Raw genomic sequence first — 13,691 nt, 5'->3', positions numbered from 1 at the left:
TGTAGAAGTGCGGAGAGCGAGCGCTAGCTAATGCTGACTGGGCATCGACATGACGGCACTGTGCTGAGAGGTTTCCACCCATATCTTACTCTTCACAACACCTTTTTGGGAGTGAATTCTGTTACTGCCCAAGTTCACAGGCGAAGAAACTGAGGCTTAGAAAGGATAAGTATCTTGCTGAGGCTATACCGCTGATGAAGGAAAGAGCAGGTTGCTGAACCAGGACAGCTCAGAGCAGGGGCCAGGGCTCTGAGCAACTGAGCCGGTGGTCCTCAAAGTGTGGTCTCAGAACAGCAGCAGCAGCTGCAGCCCTGGGGAACTTCTAGAAATGAGAATCCTCAGGCCCCATCCCAGACAAATGCAGTCAGGAACTATGGGGATGGGTCCAGGGACCCGTGGTTCAACAAGCCCACAGGGTAACTGTGATGCCTGCTCAAGTCTGAGAACCAGCTCCAAGCTCTGTTCCCTCCTCAATCTCCAAACCATGGGTTAGTCCCACAGAGCCACGTGGACAGCCATTTTCCTTCAGGATTTAGAATCTGGAAAGTTAAAATGGTTTGGCATGAGCTCAGGGCATGCATATGCCCCTGTCTGCAGTAACTGATTCCATAAGCATTTTAAAGGATAGCCAAATGATCGGTAAATGTGTTTTTACTTTACTAAATGTTGCCAAAATGCTCTCCAAAGTGGTTGTATCCACTCTCTGACCAGAAATAGAGAGGCATTCCTGTTTCAGGGCATCTCACCATCATTTTGCAGTCAGAAAAATTCTAATTCTTGCTAGTCTGGGGTGAAATTCCACTAAAGTTTTAATTTGCATTTCCCCAATTAATGGTCATGCTGAACATTCCCTGATTGGTCAGCTCTGCTTGCTGGTAGGGACTACTCAGGCTGGGAGGAAGGAGGTTCTGCAGTGACATACCCGAATGAGTCTGACAGGGGGTCCACACTGGTTTAGCTCCAAAACTGATCTTTAAGGAAGCTCCACACCAAAACCCAGGGTACTCAGCGGCCCCGAAGCCCCCACGTGCAAACTGGGCGGAGGCCTGACCTAACCCTTTCACCTTTGTGGCAGCCCCCAAGGGAGTGTCAAGGGATTCTGAAGACTGGCCTATCCCAGAATGGAAAGGGGCTGCCCCGGGATCGCACCCTTGGTTGGGGCAGGAAGGGGAGCCAGGCCCACATAACCCAGGCAGCAGACCCACACTCCTCCCCCACAGGGAGAGGCCTGCCTGTGAGCCATCAGTACCTCCGCGTCATACTTTTCGTTGATGGCAGGCTCGGTGGCGACCATCTGCATCCTGCTTGCGAATCGCAGTGAAGACAGCTGTGGACAGATCCGACAGGCCAATTACTTATTGGTAGAGATACTCGCAAAACAGGTAAAAGGAGCCCACTAGGAATAACAAGTCCCTGCTCAGAGACATGCTCCAAATTGGACAGTGGGGTCTCCTGCGCCCATGGAGTGACGTCAGGAGGGTCTTGCCCGAGTCCCAGGGGTAATTATGCCAGGAAGCCCACAAGGCAGCCACATAAGCAGGTGCTTGGGAAACAGCCCAGACACTGCCCTACTACACTGATGTTATGTGAGGGGTGGACGGCTGCCTCCCTGGCAGTGGGAGGAGCATGTGGTGGCACGAGACCAGCCTGAGATCTCAACCTCCTACAATGCTGGGCTGACTCGGAGCCCTGAAGCAGAGAAGCCGACTTGGAGGGGGGATAGGTCACCTAGAAGTGGCCCAGAGGGAGGGCTGCATGGGCTCTTCCTTTGGGCAACCTGGTCATCTGGTCCAGTGGTTAACAGCTCTGCCACTGACCAACAGTACAACCTCAGATAGGTCCTGTAACTTCTCTGCAGAGCCGGGAGACCTGCCTCACAGGGTCCCTGGGAGACTCAGCGATGAGGTGTGTAATGTGCTCTGGGCAGAACTGGCCCACAGAGAGCCCTCAGGGAGAGCCTCCATCACTACAGCTGGAGTTGCTTCTGTATGGGGTGAAATCAGACTCCCACTCCAAGCACAGCGGCAAGTGTGGCCACGACTCCCTCGCTGTGGTTACACACTCTCTCTCTCTCTCTCTCTCTCTCTCTCTCTCTCTCTCTCTCACACACACACACACACACACACACACAGAATGTCACTGCATGAAGCAACACGATCCAGGAACCGCGTGAAAGTTCTCAAACATTTGGCCGTCTTCACGTACCGTCTCTTCTACCTGGGCGGCTTCTCCATAGATGTTTGTCACCAGGACCATATTGCAATTTCCCCCTGCAGAAAGCAGGACACAGAACGGCCATGAGCCATGTGGGTTTGCTGCCTAGAGATTCCCTGGAGGCTCGTGGGGGTCTGTATGAATTCAATGTTTGTGTGCCCCCAAATTCATATGTTAAAGTCCCAACTCCCAATGCCATGGTATTTGGAGGTGGGACTTTTAGAAGGTAATTAGGTTAAATGAGGTCACAAGGGTGGGGAACAGCAGAGGAGAGATGGCATGAGGCCGGGAGGGAAGGGGGCAGATTTTACTCATGGTAGCACTCAGTTAATCACCAGACACCAATGGCTGTGTCATCAGGCCCAACACAAAACCCTGGGCACACAAGGATGACAAGACACAGCCCCCACCCCTCTGTCGGGGAGACTGTAGGGGAAGGAAAGACGTCCAGGGAGAGGCCCTCGAAGGTGCTGTCAGCTGGTTTAGGGAGGAGAGGAAATGAGAAGGTATTCCCAGGAGAGGCAAAAGCTTAGGCAAAGGTTCTGAGGAGTGAACAGCATGACGTGCTGTAGGTGAAAGAAGAGGGCACTCTGCTTGACTCTGCCTTTTCAGGTGGGTCCGAGGCCACTGTGAAAAGGCTGCAGTAAGTCCACGCCTCTGGGAAGAAGCAATTCCATTTGCACCAGCAGCAGGTATGTCAAGGCCTGGCCCTCCTCCCTGTGCACCAGCCACACCCTCACCCTCACCTAACGAGTCCTTCAGGGCGTGGGTGAGCTTGCACTGCCGGAAGGGGATGTGGTCCCGCTTCTGGTCCCCAAGGGCAATGATGGCCTGCTCCAGGAATGACAGTGACTTGTTGATGTAGGTGGCTTCCTTCAGGATGCGGCCCTCAGACTACAAACCAAAGGTCAGTTCTTCTTCAGACCAAGTGGAGAGGCTGCCCCACTAAGAGCACTGCAGGTGTGTGGCCAGGCTGGAGCTTCCTTCCCAGAACCCCAGGGTCTTCTCTCAATGTCAAGGGATTGTATTCCATCTTGGGCTAATAATACTAATCAGTTCTCACAGGAAAGCTCATACAAATACTCATGAGTGCTCATGTGAATTGAATGCTATGTGAATATTCATATAAATATTCACTTAGAAGTCATGCTAATATGAATATAAATATGAATATTTGTGAGCAAATAATCCTGTGAATATTTAAACAAATACAAATACTCACACAAATGCACAAAGAATGCTCATCCGAATACTATTGTGAATACATTCTTTTTTAGCTAACATATTTTTTCATGTATTTTCCCACCTGGACATTTTAACATATCTTTTAAGTTGCATATGTTAATTTACAATGTTTCAAATTGGAATTTTAATTAGTCCAATCATAATACTCCTTCAGACATAAAAAAGACTTTAATATACATTACCTTGTAAATTAGCCACAATTCTAAGTTTTAGATAGGGGAAAACTTATTGTCCAAACAACAATCAGAGAGGTTAAAAGATAGAATGTAACTTATAACAGAGCTAAAAGTAGAGCTCCTATCTTACTGTCCTTAGTCTAAGGAACTTTTTAATTTGTCAATTATGGTTGACATTCGATACTATTTTATATTAGTTTCAGGTGTATACTCTTGTGAATGTTTATGCTAATACACTCATTAATACTTATTTGAGATGAAATACTCATGCAAATACTCCTGTGAACACTCACACTCATATAAAGAGAAATGCTAATCTCCAGCGTGGAGCATTTACTGCGCACTTACTGAGTGCCAGGCACCTTCTTAAGAATTTAAGGGCAGGGCGATGATCTCATTTAAACTTTACAAAAGTCCTGTCACATGGGAACTGCCTGTGCTGCAGCTGTTCCACTTCTGCTAATTCTGTCCCTCCAGTTCCTCAGGGTCAAGCCCACATGCTCTACTGTGCCTACAGCAGGGCTGTGCTCACAATGAGGGGCAACCCCAATGAGGGGTGGCCCATGTGCACAGGCCAGTAAGCCAGAAACAGGGCCATGGCTTGTTGAAAGGGAACCTTTGCTCCCCCCACTTACCCCAGACTTTCCCAGCCTTTCCGAGCCTGCTAGATCCACCAAATTGATTTTGGAAGTGATGTACTTTTCATCTGATAAGGTCCGAGAATGGGCCTATGAAACATCCAAACAGAGATTAGGCTGAAGTTTCCTGGGGAGAATCTGACTGAACAGGCCCCATGGAATTGACCACCATTCCTAGGCCAGACGAAGAGCTCACACTCACCTCCAAGTAGATGGTAAAAATGCAGTGTGACCTCGATGAGTTTTTGTTCAACGTGTGGGAGGCTATAATCCTGTTGGTTTCTCCCTGAAAAGGAGGGAAAACATGGACAATATTTTGAAAAATTTAAATAACAAGGCATTTGGGTCATTTTAACTATACTGACAGCTACACCAGTGATCTCATATCACTGCAGTCAGCCAGGCTTCCAGGCAAATCTCCTTTATAAACTAGCAGAATGGGAGACCAGCTGGAGTCCAAATCTATATTTACACCCACTGCTAGGGGTGTGTGAATTTGTATAGCTTTCTGAAAAGCAAAGTGACAAGGGGAATTAAGTGCCTTCAAAATGTTCATAAATTGTAAATCGTAATCAACCTACCTATCCAACAGGTAGGGAATGATCTGTCTGTACAGCAGAATGCTATGCAGGCAGGGAAATGTTGGCAAATAGTTTTTAGTAATAGAGAGAGGCAGAATCCAAAATCGTAGCAAACTGACTTGGACACCACATGGAAAAGGTCATACACCAACGACCAAGTGGGATTTACCCCTGGGATGCAAGGATGGTTTAACATGAGCACGTCAATCAAGGTGATAGACCACATGACCCGAATGAAGAACCAAATTCTATGATGGTGCAATCTAAGGAAGGCGAAAGCATTCACAAAAGAAAGAACAAACTGATGCTGCTACCAGCCCGCTCACTGTAAGTCCTACAAATACAGTGACATTCCTCTATCCTTCAGGCCCCTCTTTCTGAAGTGCCCTCTTCCCTGTGCCTCTGGTGTCTATTAAACAACCTCTGAAGGCCGGAGAAGTGCCCTTTCCTCCATGAAGAGTCCTTTGCTGACTGCCCCCTGGCCCACATTCATCAGGAGCCTGTCACTCCTGGAGCACAGATGACACAGTGTGTCCTAGTCAGCATGGGTTTCTCCCTCTCCTTTCCATACCCCATAGTGAGCTTCTTTAGGCCTCAAAACTGTCCTTCTACTGTCAGATCCTCAGCCAAGATCCAGCTCTAGAAAGCATCAGGGTTTGAGAAATCATTGCTAGTAACAAAGTGCCTGGTCCAGTTCTAAATATGAGTGCTTGAGAAATACCAAAAAATCATGCTCTGAATGGCATCCACTGGGCCCTTACTGTATGCAGGGCTCAAAGTGAATGACCTGGATTAGCACAGTCACCATGGAAAATAGTGTGGAGGTTCCTCAAAAAATAAAAAACAGAACTACCATATGGCTCAGCAGTTCCACCTCTGGGCATTTATAAAATAAGTAAGTCATGAGCTATAAGGTGACTATAGTTAATAATACCATATTGCATATTTGATAGTTGCTAAGAGAGCAGATCTTAAAAGTTCTCATCACAAGAAAAAAATTTTAACTGTGTGGTGACAGATGCTAACTAGACTTATCGTGGTGGTCATTTCGCAATATATACAAACATCAAGTTGTTATGTTGTACCTCTAAAACTAATACAATGTTATACGTCAATTACACCTCAATTTAAAAAAAGAAAAGACAGTGCCGGATCCTATCTGATTCTCATAACCACCTTTTGGGATAAGGTACTATTAGTGTGTCTGCTTTTACAGAGGAGCAAGCTGGGGCTTGGAGAGATGAATGATTTGCTCAAGAGGGAGTCTTCATAGCTAAAGAAACCCAGTTCCAAGGCCTACACCTTTTGTATTGTATCTCAGCAGCAATACAATGGTCTAAATATCCAGAAATCCTCCTACAGCAAAATACCTAAAGATGACAGAATATTTAAAATTTCCTTTTGGATGCATGGCTGAGGCTGTATGAAAGTAAGGGAAGCACCCAGGGGTCAGACACGTAACAGAAGCTGGGATCCAGAAACTGAGCAAGGACCAAAGCTCTTACTGCCCTGAGGACACCTGCAGCCCAGGTGCTGTGAGGCATCCTGGCTGGGTTCTTGGTATTTCTCTGAGCAGTGAAGTTAAGTTATAAAGATAGTTTAACAGATAGAGAATATCTCCTTTTTCCAACAGAGTAATTTGCTCTTCACCGTCTAAGGCTGATAGACCTGGAGCCACTAGTGTCCTCCCCTGACTCCCTCCACTACCCCTGCCCCAGGCCATCTGTTCCCATTCAAAGGGTGATAAAAAAATCTTTCTTTCTCCTCCAGAGCCAAATGCTTAAATTCCAAGGTAGAGACCTTTCCCAAGAGAGGATCTGCTTACATTTCAAAACAAAAGCATGCTCTCTCTCATTCCCCTTTCCGTCCCTCCTGTCCCCCCAAGCCCCCAAATCTCTCTCTACCCCCGCAGAGGGGAAGAAGACTCTAAGTACCAGCTCCTATATAAGCTCTGAGATTCATAACTTTGGAAATCCTCTCCAGTAATACAGGCATTCCTCCCTCCCCATGCCACCCCACCCCTCCCTTCTGTAAACACGTGTGACATCTGCCCTCACCGCCTTGTTCTGTGAGAGACTGGGGTGTAGGGAACTGTGCTACAGTATTACTAGAGCCACTGTTACCCCTTTGAGGCTCTGAGTAATAAAGACCTGATTTCTGATTCAGAGGCCTGGTGTTTCCATGTCTGTGTGTGTATGTGTACACATATTTGTGGGAGAGACCCTTCATAGTTCTGGACTCAGCACCCTGTAATCCAACCATACAGCTGAAGTCAGAAAAAGCTTTGGGTCTACCGAAGGGAGCTGTCTGATAATCCCTGTCCCTGAAGTCTATGCTTTCTGGCTAAAGAGAAATAGAGGCAAACCTGCTGCAAAAAGTGGAAAGCACGGAAATAGTTTCAGAATGGGTATTAGCTCTGGATAGGGGGGTAAAATAATGTCTCCAAGGACTCACAATCACAACCTCAACCAAACATGAGACGGGGCATACGTACAGTATATACTACTTGTAAGTTCTGACAATCTTAAAATAAACATTTAATTTAAAGAGGCCCTGGATTGGTAATGTCCCCTGGGCTTCTGAAAGGAAAAAATAATAATCTTCTCTAAAGTAATATATTCTAAACCCAAGTCTCAAAGAAGACACACTGCTAAAGCTCCAAGGAAGCAGAGCTTGTAATTAAATCACAAAACACACAGAGAAACAAGGCACTGTATGCAAGAGTCAGTAGAAAGAATATCTGTAGAATTGACCCTCAAAATGGTAAGATAGTGGAATTACTAGGTAAAAAATATAAAATAACTATGTTTAATATCTTTAAAGAAATAAAAAGGAATGAAAACATGAGGAATGAATAAAATTCTATAAAAGTAACTAGTAAGATTAAAAGATAACAAAATAGAACTTTTGGAAAAAAAAATATAATATTTGAAATTAAAGAGAAGATTAGATACTAATCTGCAGAAGAGAGAATTAAGAAAGTAGAAAATAAATCTTGGAGAAATTATCGTTTCAGTTTCTGGTTCTGCATGCAAGGAGCTTGGCAGTTACCATTTCATCTTAACAGCATGTAAAAAGCTGAGCACGATGAAAAACCCACAACCCTTCTTAAATCTGTAAGAGAAGTGAGGTCACAGGGGGAAATTACTGCTCTCAAAATTGGAGAGACAGACAGGCAGATACAGAGAATCATGATGTATCGCAGCAGAAATGTCCATGGGAATCAGTGGTGTGCCATTCCTTTTACCCAGTACTGTATGTCCAGATACCAAGAAAAAAAATTACAAGACTTGCTGAAAGGCAACAACAGCAGAACACACATTTTTCTCAAGCTCACATGGAACATTCACCAAGAAAGACCACATTCTGGGCCATAAAACACAGCTTAAAATTTTTAAAAGAATAGAAATCATACAATGTCTGCTCTCAGGCCACAATGGAATTAAATTAGAAATCAATAACAGAAATATAACTGGAAAAATCCCCAGATAAGTAGAGACAAAACAGTATGTTTCTAAATAATATATGGGCCAAAGAAGCAATCTCAAGAGAAATATTTTAAACTAAATGAAAACGTGACTTATCGAAATTTGTGGGATGCAGTGAAAGCAGTGCTTAGAGGCAAATGTATAGCATTGAATGCATATATTAGAAAAGAAGAAAGATCTAAAATTAATCACCCAAGTTTCCACCTTAGGAAAACAGAAAAAGAAGAGCAAATTAAATCCAAAGCAAGCAGAAGAAAATAAACAATAAAAATTAGAGCAGATATCAATGAAACTAAAAATAGGAAATGAATAGGAAAAAAATCACTCCTGCCTCCTTCCCCCAGGCAATGGCTTATCTGCTTTCAAACTGTGTGGACATTTTAAATGAATGAATCATACAATATGTGATCTTTTTCATTTCTTTCACTTAGCATTTTTTTTTGAGATTCACCCATTTTGTAGCATGTATCAGTGCTCCATTTTATCTTTATTGTTAAACAGTTTTCCACTGTATGGATATACAACATATTGTTTACCCATTCACCAGCTGACGGATATTTGGTTATTCCCAGTCTTTGGCTATTATAAATAATGCTGCCATGAATATTTGTGTACAAGTCTTTGTATGCATAAACACTTTCTTTTTGGGGGGTAGATTTCTAGGAGTAGAATCGCTAAATCCTATGGATAAAATAAATGTTTAACTTTTTAGGAAACTGACAAATGGCTGCACCATTCATTTTACACTTCACCAGCAATGTATAAGAGTTCCAACCAATATGACTTTTAATAGCATATACTGCGGAATTTTAAAATTGATTTGTAAAAGCTTTTATATACTAAGGACATTAATTCTTATTTTTTTCTATACCACAATTGCCCATGACTTAATGTTAAATGTATGGGGGGGGGGGCCGGGGGGAACAATTGCAACTATGTAAAGAAAAAAACTGCATGGGGAAAAAAAGACTAGAAGGAAATAAGCCAAAACATACATTATTACTGTTGCCATATGTAGGAAATAAGTAAATTCTTTTTTTATTCCTGTTTTTTTTCAATACTAGCTGAAATTGCTAAAGAAGTATATTTTCATTTTCATTCTGATTATCAAAGTAAAAAACTAAGAAGAAGGGAGTGAGGAAAAAAATAAAAGGGAGGGCAGGAGGGAGGAAGGGCAGGAGGAGGGAAGAAACCCTTAAACTTGTTCATCTCACCTCAAAAAGGAGGCTGAATGCATCTTCTTCCTGACTTGTGAGATGGACCGACAAGCCCTTAATGAAGACCCCTTGAGGGTTTTCCACGATGGTCACTGGTGTGACTGAGGGTCCAACATAGGGCAGAGTGGACAGGAGATCAAACAGGCTCTCATTATAGATTTCCAGGTAAGAAACACGCACAGTGATGGCATGTGTGGGGCGTTCCTCGATCATCCTAAAAACCTAGATGGGAGATTGGACAGCCGTCACCGAGAGCAGGACTGCAAAGCCAGCTAGTTGTTGGGGGGAGTTCTCACCTCAGGAGGGAACATCAAGAAGTACAATAAGAAAATCCTTGTCCTAAAATAATTTTACCGCCTAGTTAGTGTGACATCATCATCAACAACAATTATTGTAATTCTTAGCCCACTGGGTGGTATTTATTATTTTGAGGACTAAACGTAAAGATTGACTAATACTTGTACAGTCCCAAGAAGCAGAGGCATGAACAGAAAGGACTCTGGAGTGAAGATCTCCTGTTTTATGGGTTCTCACCAGGTATTAGCCTCTTTCATATCCATGATTTAATTCCATCCTCATAGCTCCCTGTGACTGAAGCAGGGTAGGGCAATAGCCATTTGTGGGAAGCTTCCTGCAATAAAACGATTTGTCACTCAGCTGGTAAGGGAAGCAGCAAAGCCAGGACGCAGCCTTCTCAACTCCTTATACCAGGGGTCTGACCCTGCCAAGGCAACCGCAGGTGGGACTTGAAGTTCAATAAATCTAGGAGCTGTTTTCATGGCTAATTTTTAAGTTGATAATTTTGTATGGCCCACAAATTATGTTATAAATATCTAAATCGCCCTTGGCAGAAGAGGTTCCCCACCCCTTGTACTTATCAGCAGGTGGCTTTGGACTGGTGTTTTCCCCTCTCTGGACCTTAATTTTCTTATCTGTCAAATGGGGAGTTGGGCTAGATGATTCTTGAAGTCCAATCTTGCTCTAACAGTCTAGATCTGTGCTGTCCAATAGGGTAGACATGAGCCACAGGTGGCTGCCGAGCCCTCGAAATGTGGCTAGTACAAATGAGGAAATGAATTCTAAACTTTCATTTCAGTGAACTGAAATTGAAATTTAAAAAGTGGTAGTAAATTCAATTACTGGTAAACCTTTAAGTATATTTGGTACAACTTGGATTTATAAATCTATTTTTTTCAACTGTGAATTTTATTAAATCTGAATACAGATCAAGCATTTCTGATTAAAATTTAGCATCTAAATTGAAATGTGCTTGAAGTGTAAAATACACACCAGGTTTCAAAGACTTAGTATGAGAAAAAGAATGTAAAGTACTGGGTTAAATAAAATATGTTATTAAAATTAATTTCACCTGTTTTATTTTTTTTTAATGTGGCTACTGAAAAATTCAAAATTGCATATGTGACTTACATTAGATTTCTATTGGGTAGCACTGGCTAGACTACTGACACCTGAGATCCTGAGAAACTGAAGCTCTGACAGTGGGTTATTAAGGATGTTGCTTCAAAAATCAGAGCATAGATGGTTGATAGACCAGAGGGACAGCTACACTTCTTACAGGACATGGATATAAAAACACAAGATGCTTTTGGGGAAAAGCCCTTTGCCTCCTATCTCCCGAAGGTCCTCACAGAACCCAGGCTCACAAACCCCAAAGGCCCTTCATCCTGCCTTCAGTCATGATTCCCAGGCCCCCGAGCAGACTCAGGCCGGAGAGCTGCTGTCCTGCTCTGCTCCCTCCCTCGGCTCTCTCTGGGGCTGTGGTGGTGGAAGCCAGCGCTGGCCAGTAAGGAAGCTCTGCAGGGTCCCCATCCCCTCATGGAAACCAGGAAGGAACATGATTCAGACCTCCAAGTCCTCAGTCACAGGATCACAGACCATCGCAGCAGCAGAAGCCAATCAGCATCTCACTCCCTTTTTTACAAAGGAGGAAACGGGCTCAGCATGGGCGTGGGCCAGAGTCCAAAACCCGAACTCCTGGTTTCCTGAGGCCTCTGACACACTGACACATACACATCCCCCACCACGTGCATCCTGTCTCCCTGAAGCCTGCAACTCCTTTGCAGCCTGACCCTACTGCTCCAGTGGCTGGCCTGGGGTTGGCAGCATCTGTGGTGGAGAGGACCTGCGTGGCATACCACCCATGGGCCCCTCTACCTGCTGTAGGGCACGAGGGAGGATCCCCCGGTGCTTATAATTCTCAGTTGTCCCCGTCATGGTGTATGTCTTGCCGGCTCCTGTCTGCCCATAACACATGATGGTGCCTGCAAACATTTCAAAACACGACTTGCTGACATCCAGGAAAAGAGCTCCAAGGATAGCTCTCCCAACCCCCAGCATGCCCAGTGCCAGCCAGGACCCTGGCCAGTGAAGGTGGCCATCAGGAGCAGCCAAAGACACCAGGAATTCCTGCCATGGAGGGCGGGTGGGCAGGGAACTAGGGACATAAATGACCAAAACACAGACAGCTGCTCTTAATATGCGGTCCATATAGTGCTCTACTGTTCTCTCTACCAAGCGATCTGACCCTAGGGCTTCTGAGGAGAGCAGGGAATCCCAGGGAACAGAGGACCTGGGAATTACCCTAGAAAGATGAGGAAAGATGAAGAATATTGAACTCCAGCTCTTCTTTAGCAAGGCCATGAATTTCCAGGGGCTCAGAGCTAGGCCTCCCTGCAGGGCTGGCCAGGCAGGAGGCAAGGCAAGGGCGTTTGAAATCCCCAGGAAGAGATGGGAGTGGGAAGGGCATTTCCTGTTAATGTTGAGAATTCTTTGTAGACTGCAAGTTCCCATAGGACCAAACAGGGCTGCTAGTTGGTCCCATGTCACTTCCAGAAACTAATCACCATGACCAGGTCCTGATCTGGTGCTACTGCCCCTCGGGGAAGACTCCCGCTCGCACCTCTCACATCTTTTAGGTCTACATCACCACCAGGTCCCAGAACACAAACCACATGGTCACCCTGGGCTCCGGGTCCCACCTGCTCTTCCTCCTGGCTTGGGTAGCCTGTGCCAGACCCATCCCAAAGGCTGCTTCTGGGCATTTACACGGCAAACCTGCCCGGGCAATGCTGTGCCACAGAAACCAGAGCTTGCCTTTGCCAAATGGATGCTCTAGTTTCTGGGATTGGTAGGTTTTTACCAATTACAAGGGGCCTTAATTCAGAATTTGAGCTGGAAGTCAGAAAGAGTGTCTATTAACTCAACACAAATGTGCAGGAAGGAGTCATTTCAGCTGGGACTCAGAACCCATCTGTGATTCCACAGCACCGGGGCCCAAGACTTTAAACTTCCCTGGCGTTATTTCCTCTGTCTCCATCTCCCCACGGCCACATCCCCTCAGGGTCAATGAGGACCACACCTACGCTAGCATAGGAGTGTTTATAGTGTTTGGGCATCTATGCTCAAGGGACTTTTTTAAAAAAATCTTTATTTATTGATTTTAGAGAGAGAAGGGAAGGGAGAGAGAAACATTGATTTGTTGTTCCACTTATTTATACATTCATTGGTTGCTTCTTGTATGTGCCCTGACCGGGGATCGAACCCTCAACCTTGGCGTATCAGGGATGACACTGTAATCAACTGAACTACCCAGCCAAGGCTCAAGGGACTTTTAAACAGACCTAAAAGTTGCAAACAGGGAGCATTCTAGTCAGCAGCCACCGTATGGGCAAAGTCTACAAACTGTGATATATTCTAAGGATTTTAAAATCTTTAAAAACTTTTAAAACATACCAGAGAGAAAAGGGGGTAGGAGGAGGTAGAAGAGGGTAATGGGGGAAGAAAAAGATTTTAAAACAATCTTACACTGAACAAGTTTGTAAAAATTTCCTAATAAAGCTGCTTTTAATTTGTTAAGAAATCAAACTCTACTCATGTTTTCAGTGATATATTTACATATAATTTTATACTAGAATATAAACAGTAGGTCGTGCTGATAGTATGAATGGAAATAGCTCCTAGCAGGTAGCTTAGAGAAAAATGTTTGGACTCCATCAAATTCACCATAAGGGCATTATCTTCAAAATTAATATTTGAGATATTTGAAACAGGATAACAGTTGAACCCCCATGATTGATGGAGAGCCAGGGTCACGCCTATGAAGGTAGAGTCC

General features: G+C 44.6%; 1 protein-coding gene across 1 annotated transcript; it reads right to left on the bottom strand.

Annotated features, from left to right (window-relative positions):
- Positions 1-882: 882 nt before the first annotated feature.
- LOC148091392 (kinesin-like protein KIF9) lies at positions 883-11,819 on the bottom strand. Its single transcript, XM_087825079.1, has 8 exons — positions 11,735-11,819; positions 9,557-9,781; positions 4,476-4,559; positions 4,271-4,363; positions 2,961-3,108; positions 2,206-2,270; positions 1,250-1,327; positions 883-891 (listed from the first exon to the last, which is right to left on the bottom strand). The coding sequence occupies exons 1-8, from the start codon at positions 11,792-11,794 to the stop codon at positions 883-885; spliced, it is 762 nt and encodes a 253-aa protein (XP_087681205.1). The 5' UTR covers positions 11,795-11,819.
- Between the last annotated feature and the right edge of the window lie 1,872 nt (positions 11,820-13,691).

Source organism: Miniopterus natalensis, chromosome 15 (genome assembly GCF_054644295.1).
Source record: "Miniopterus natalensis isolate mMinNat1 chromosome 15, mMinNat1.hap1, whole genome shotgun sequence".
Lineage (NCBI taxonomy): Eukaryota > Metazoa > Chordata > Mammalia > Chiroptera > Miniopteridae > Miniopterus > Miniopterus natalensis.
Note: the sequence above shows the minus strand (reverse complement) of the source record. Positions and strands in the feature narration are given on the sequence as shown.

Bases quoted from the DNA above. Each gene is read 5' to 3' on its own strand.
- LOC148091392 (XM_087825079.1), bottom strand. From the start codon at position 11,794: ATGACGGGGACAACTGAGAATTATAAGCACCGGGGGATCCTCCCTCGT. The intron at 9,782-11,734 runs GTAGAGGGGCCC...TCTCCCATCTAG, and splicing joins TCCCTCGTGCCCTACAGCAG to GTTTTTAGGATGATCGAGGA. The intron at 1,328-2,205 runs GTACGTGAAGAC...ATCTGTCCACAG, and splicing joins CCGCCCAGGTAGAAGAGACG to CTGTCTTCACTGCGATTCGC.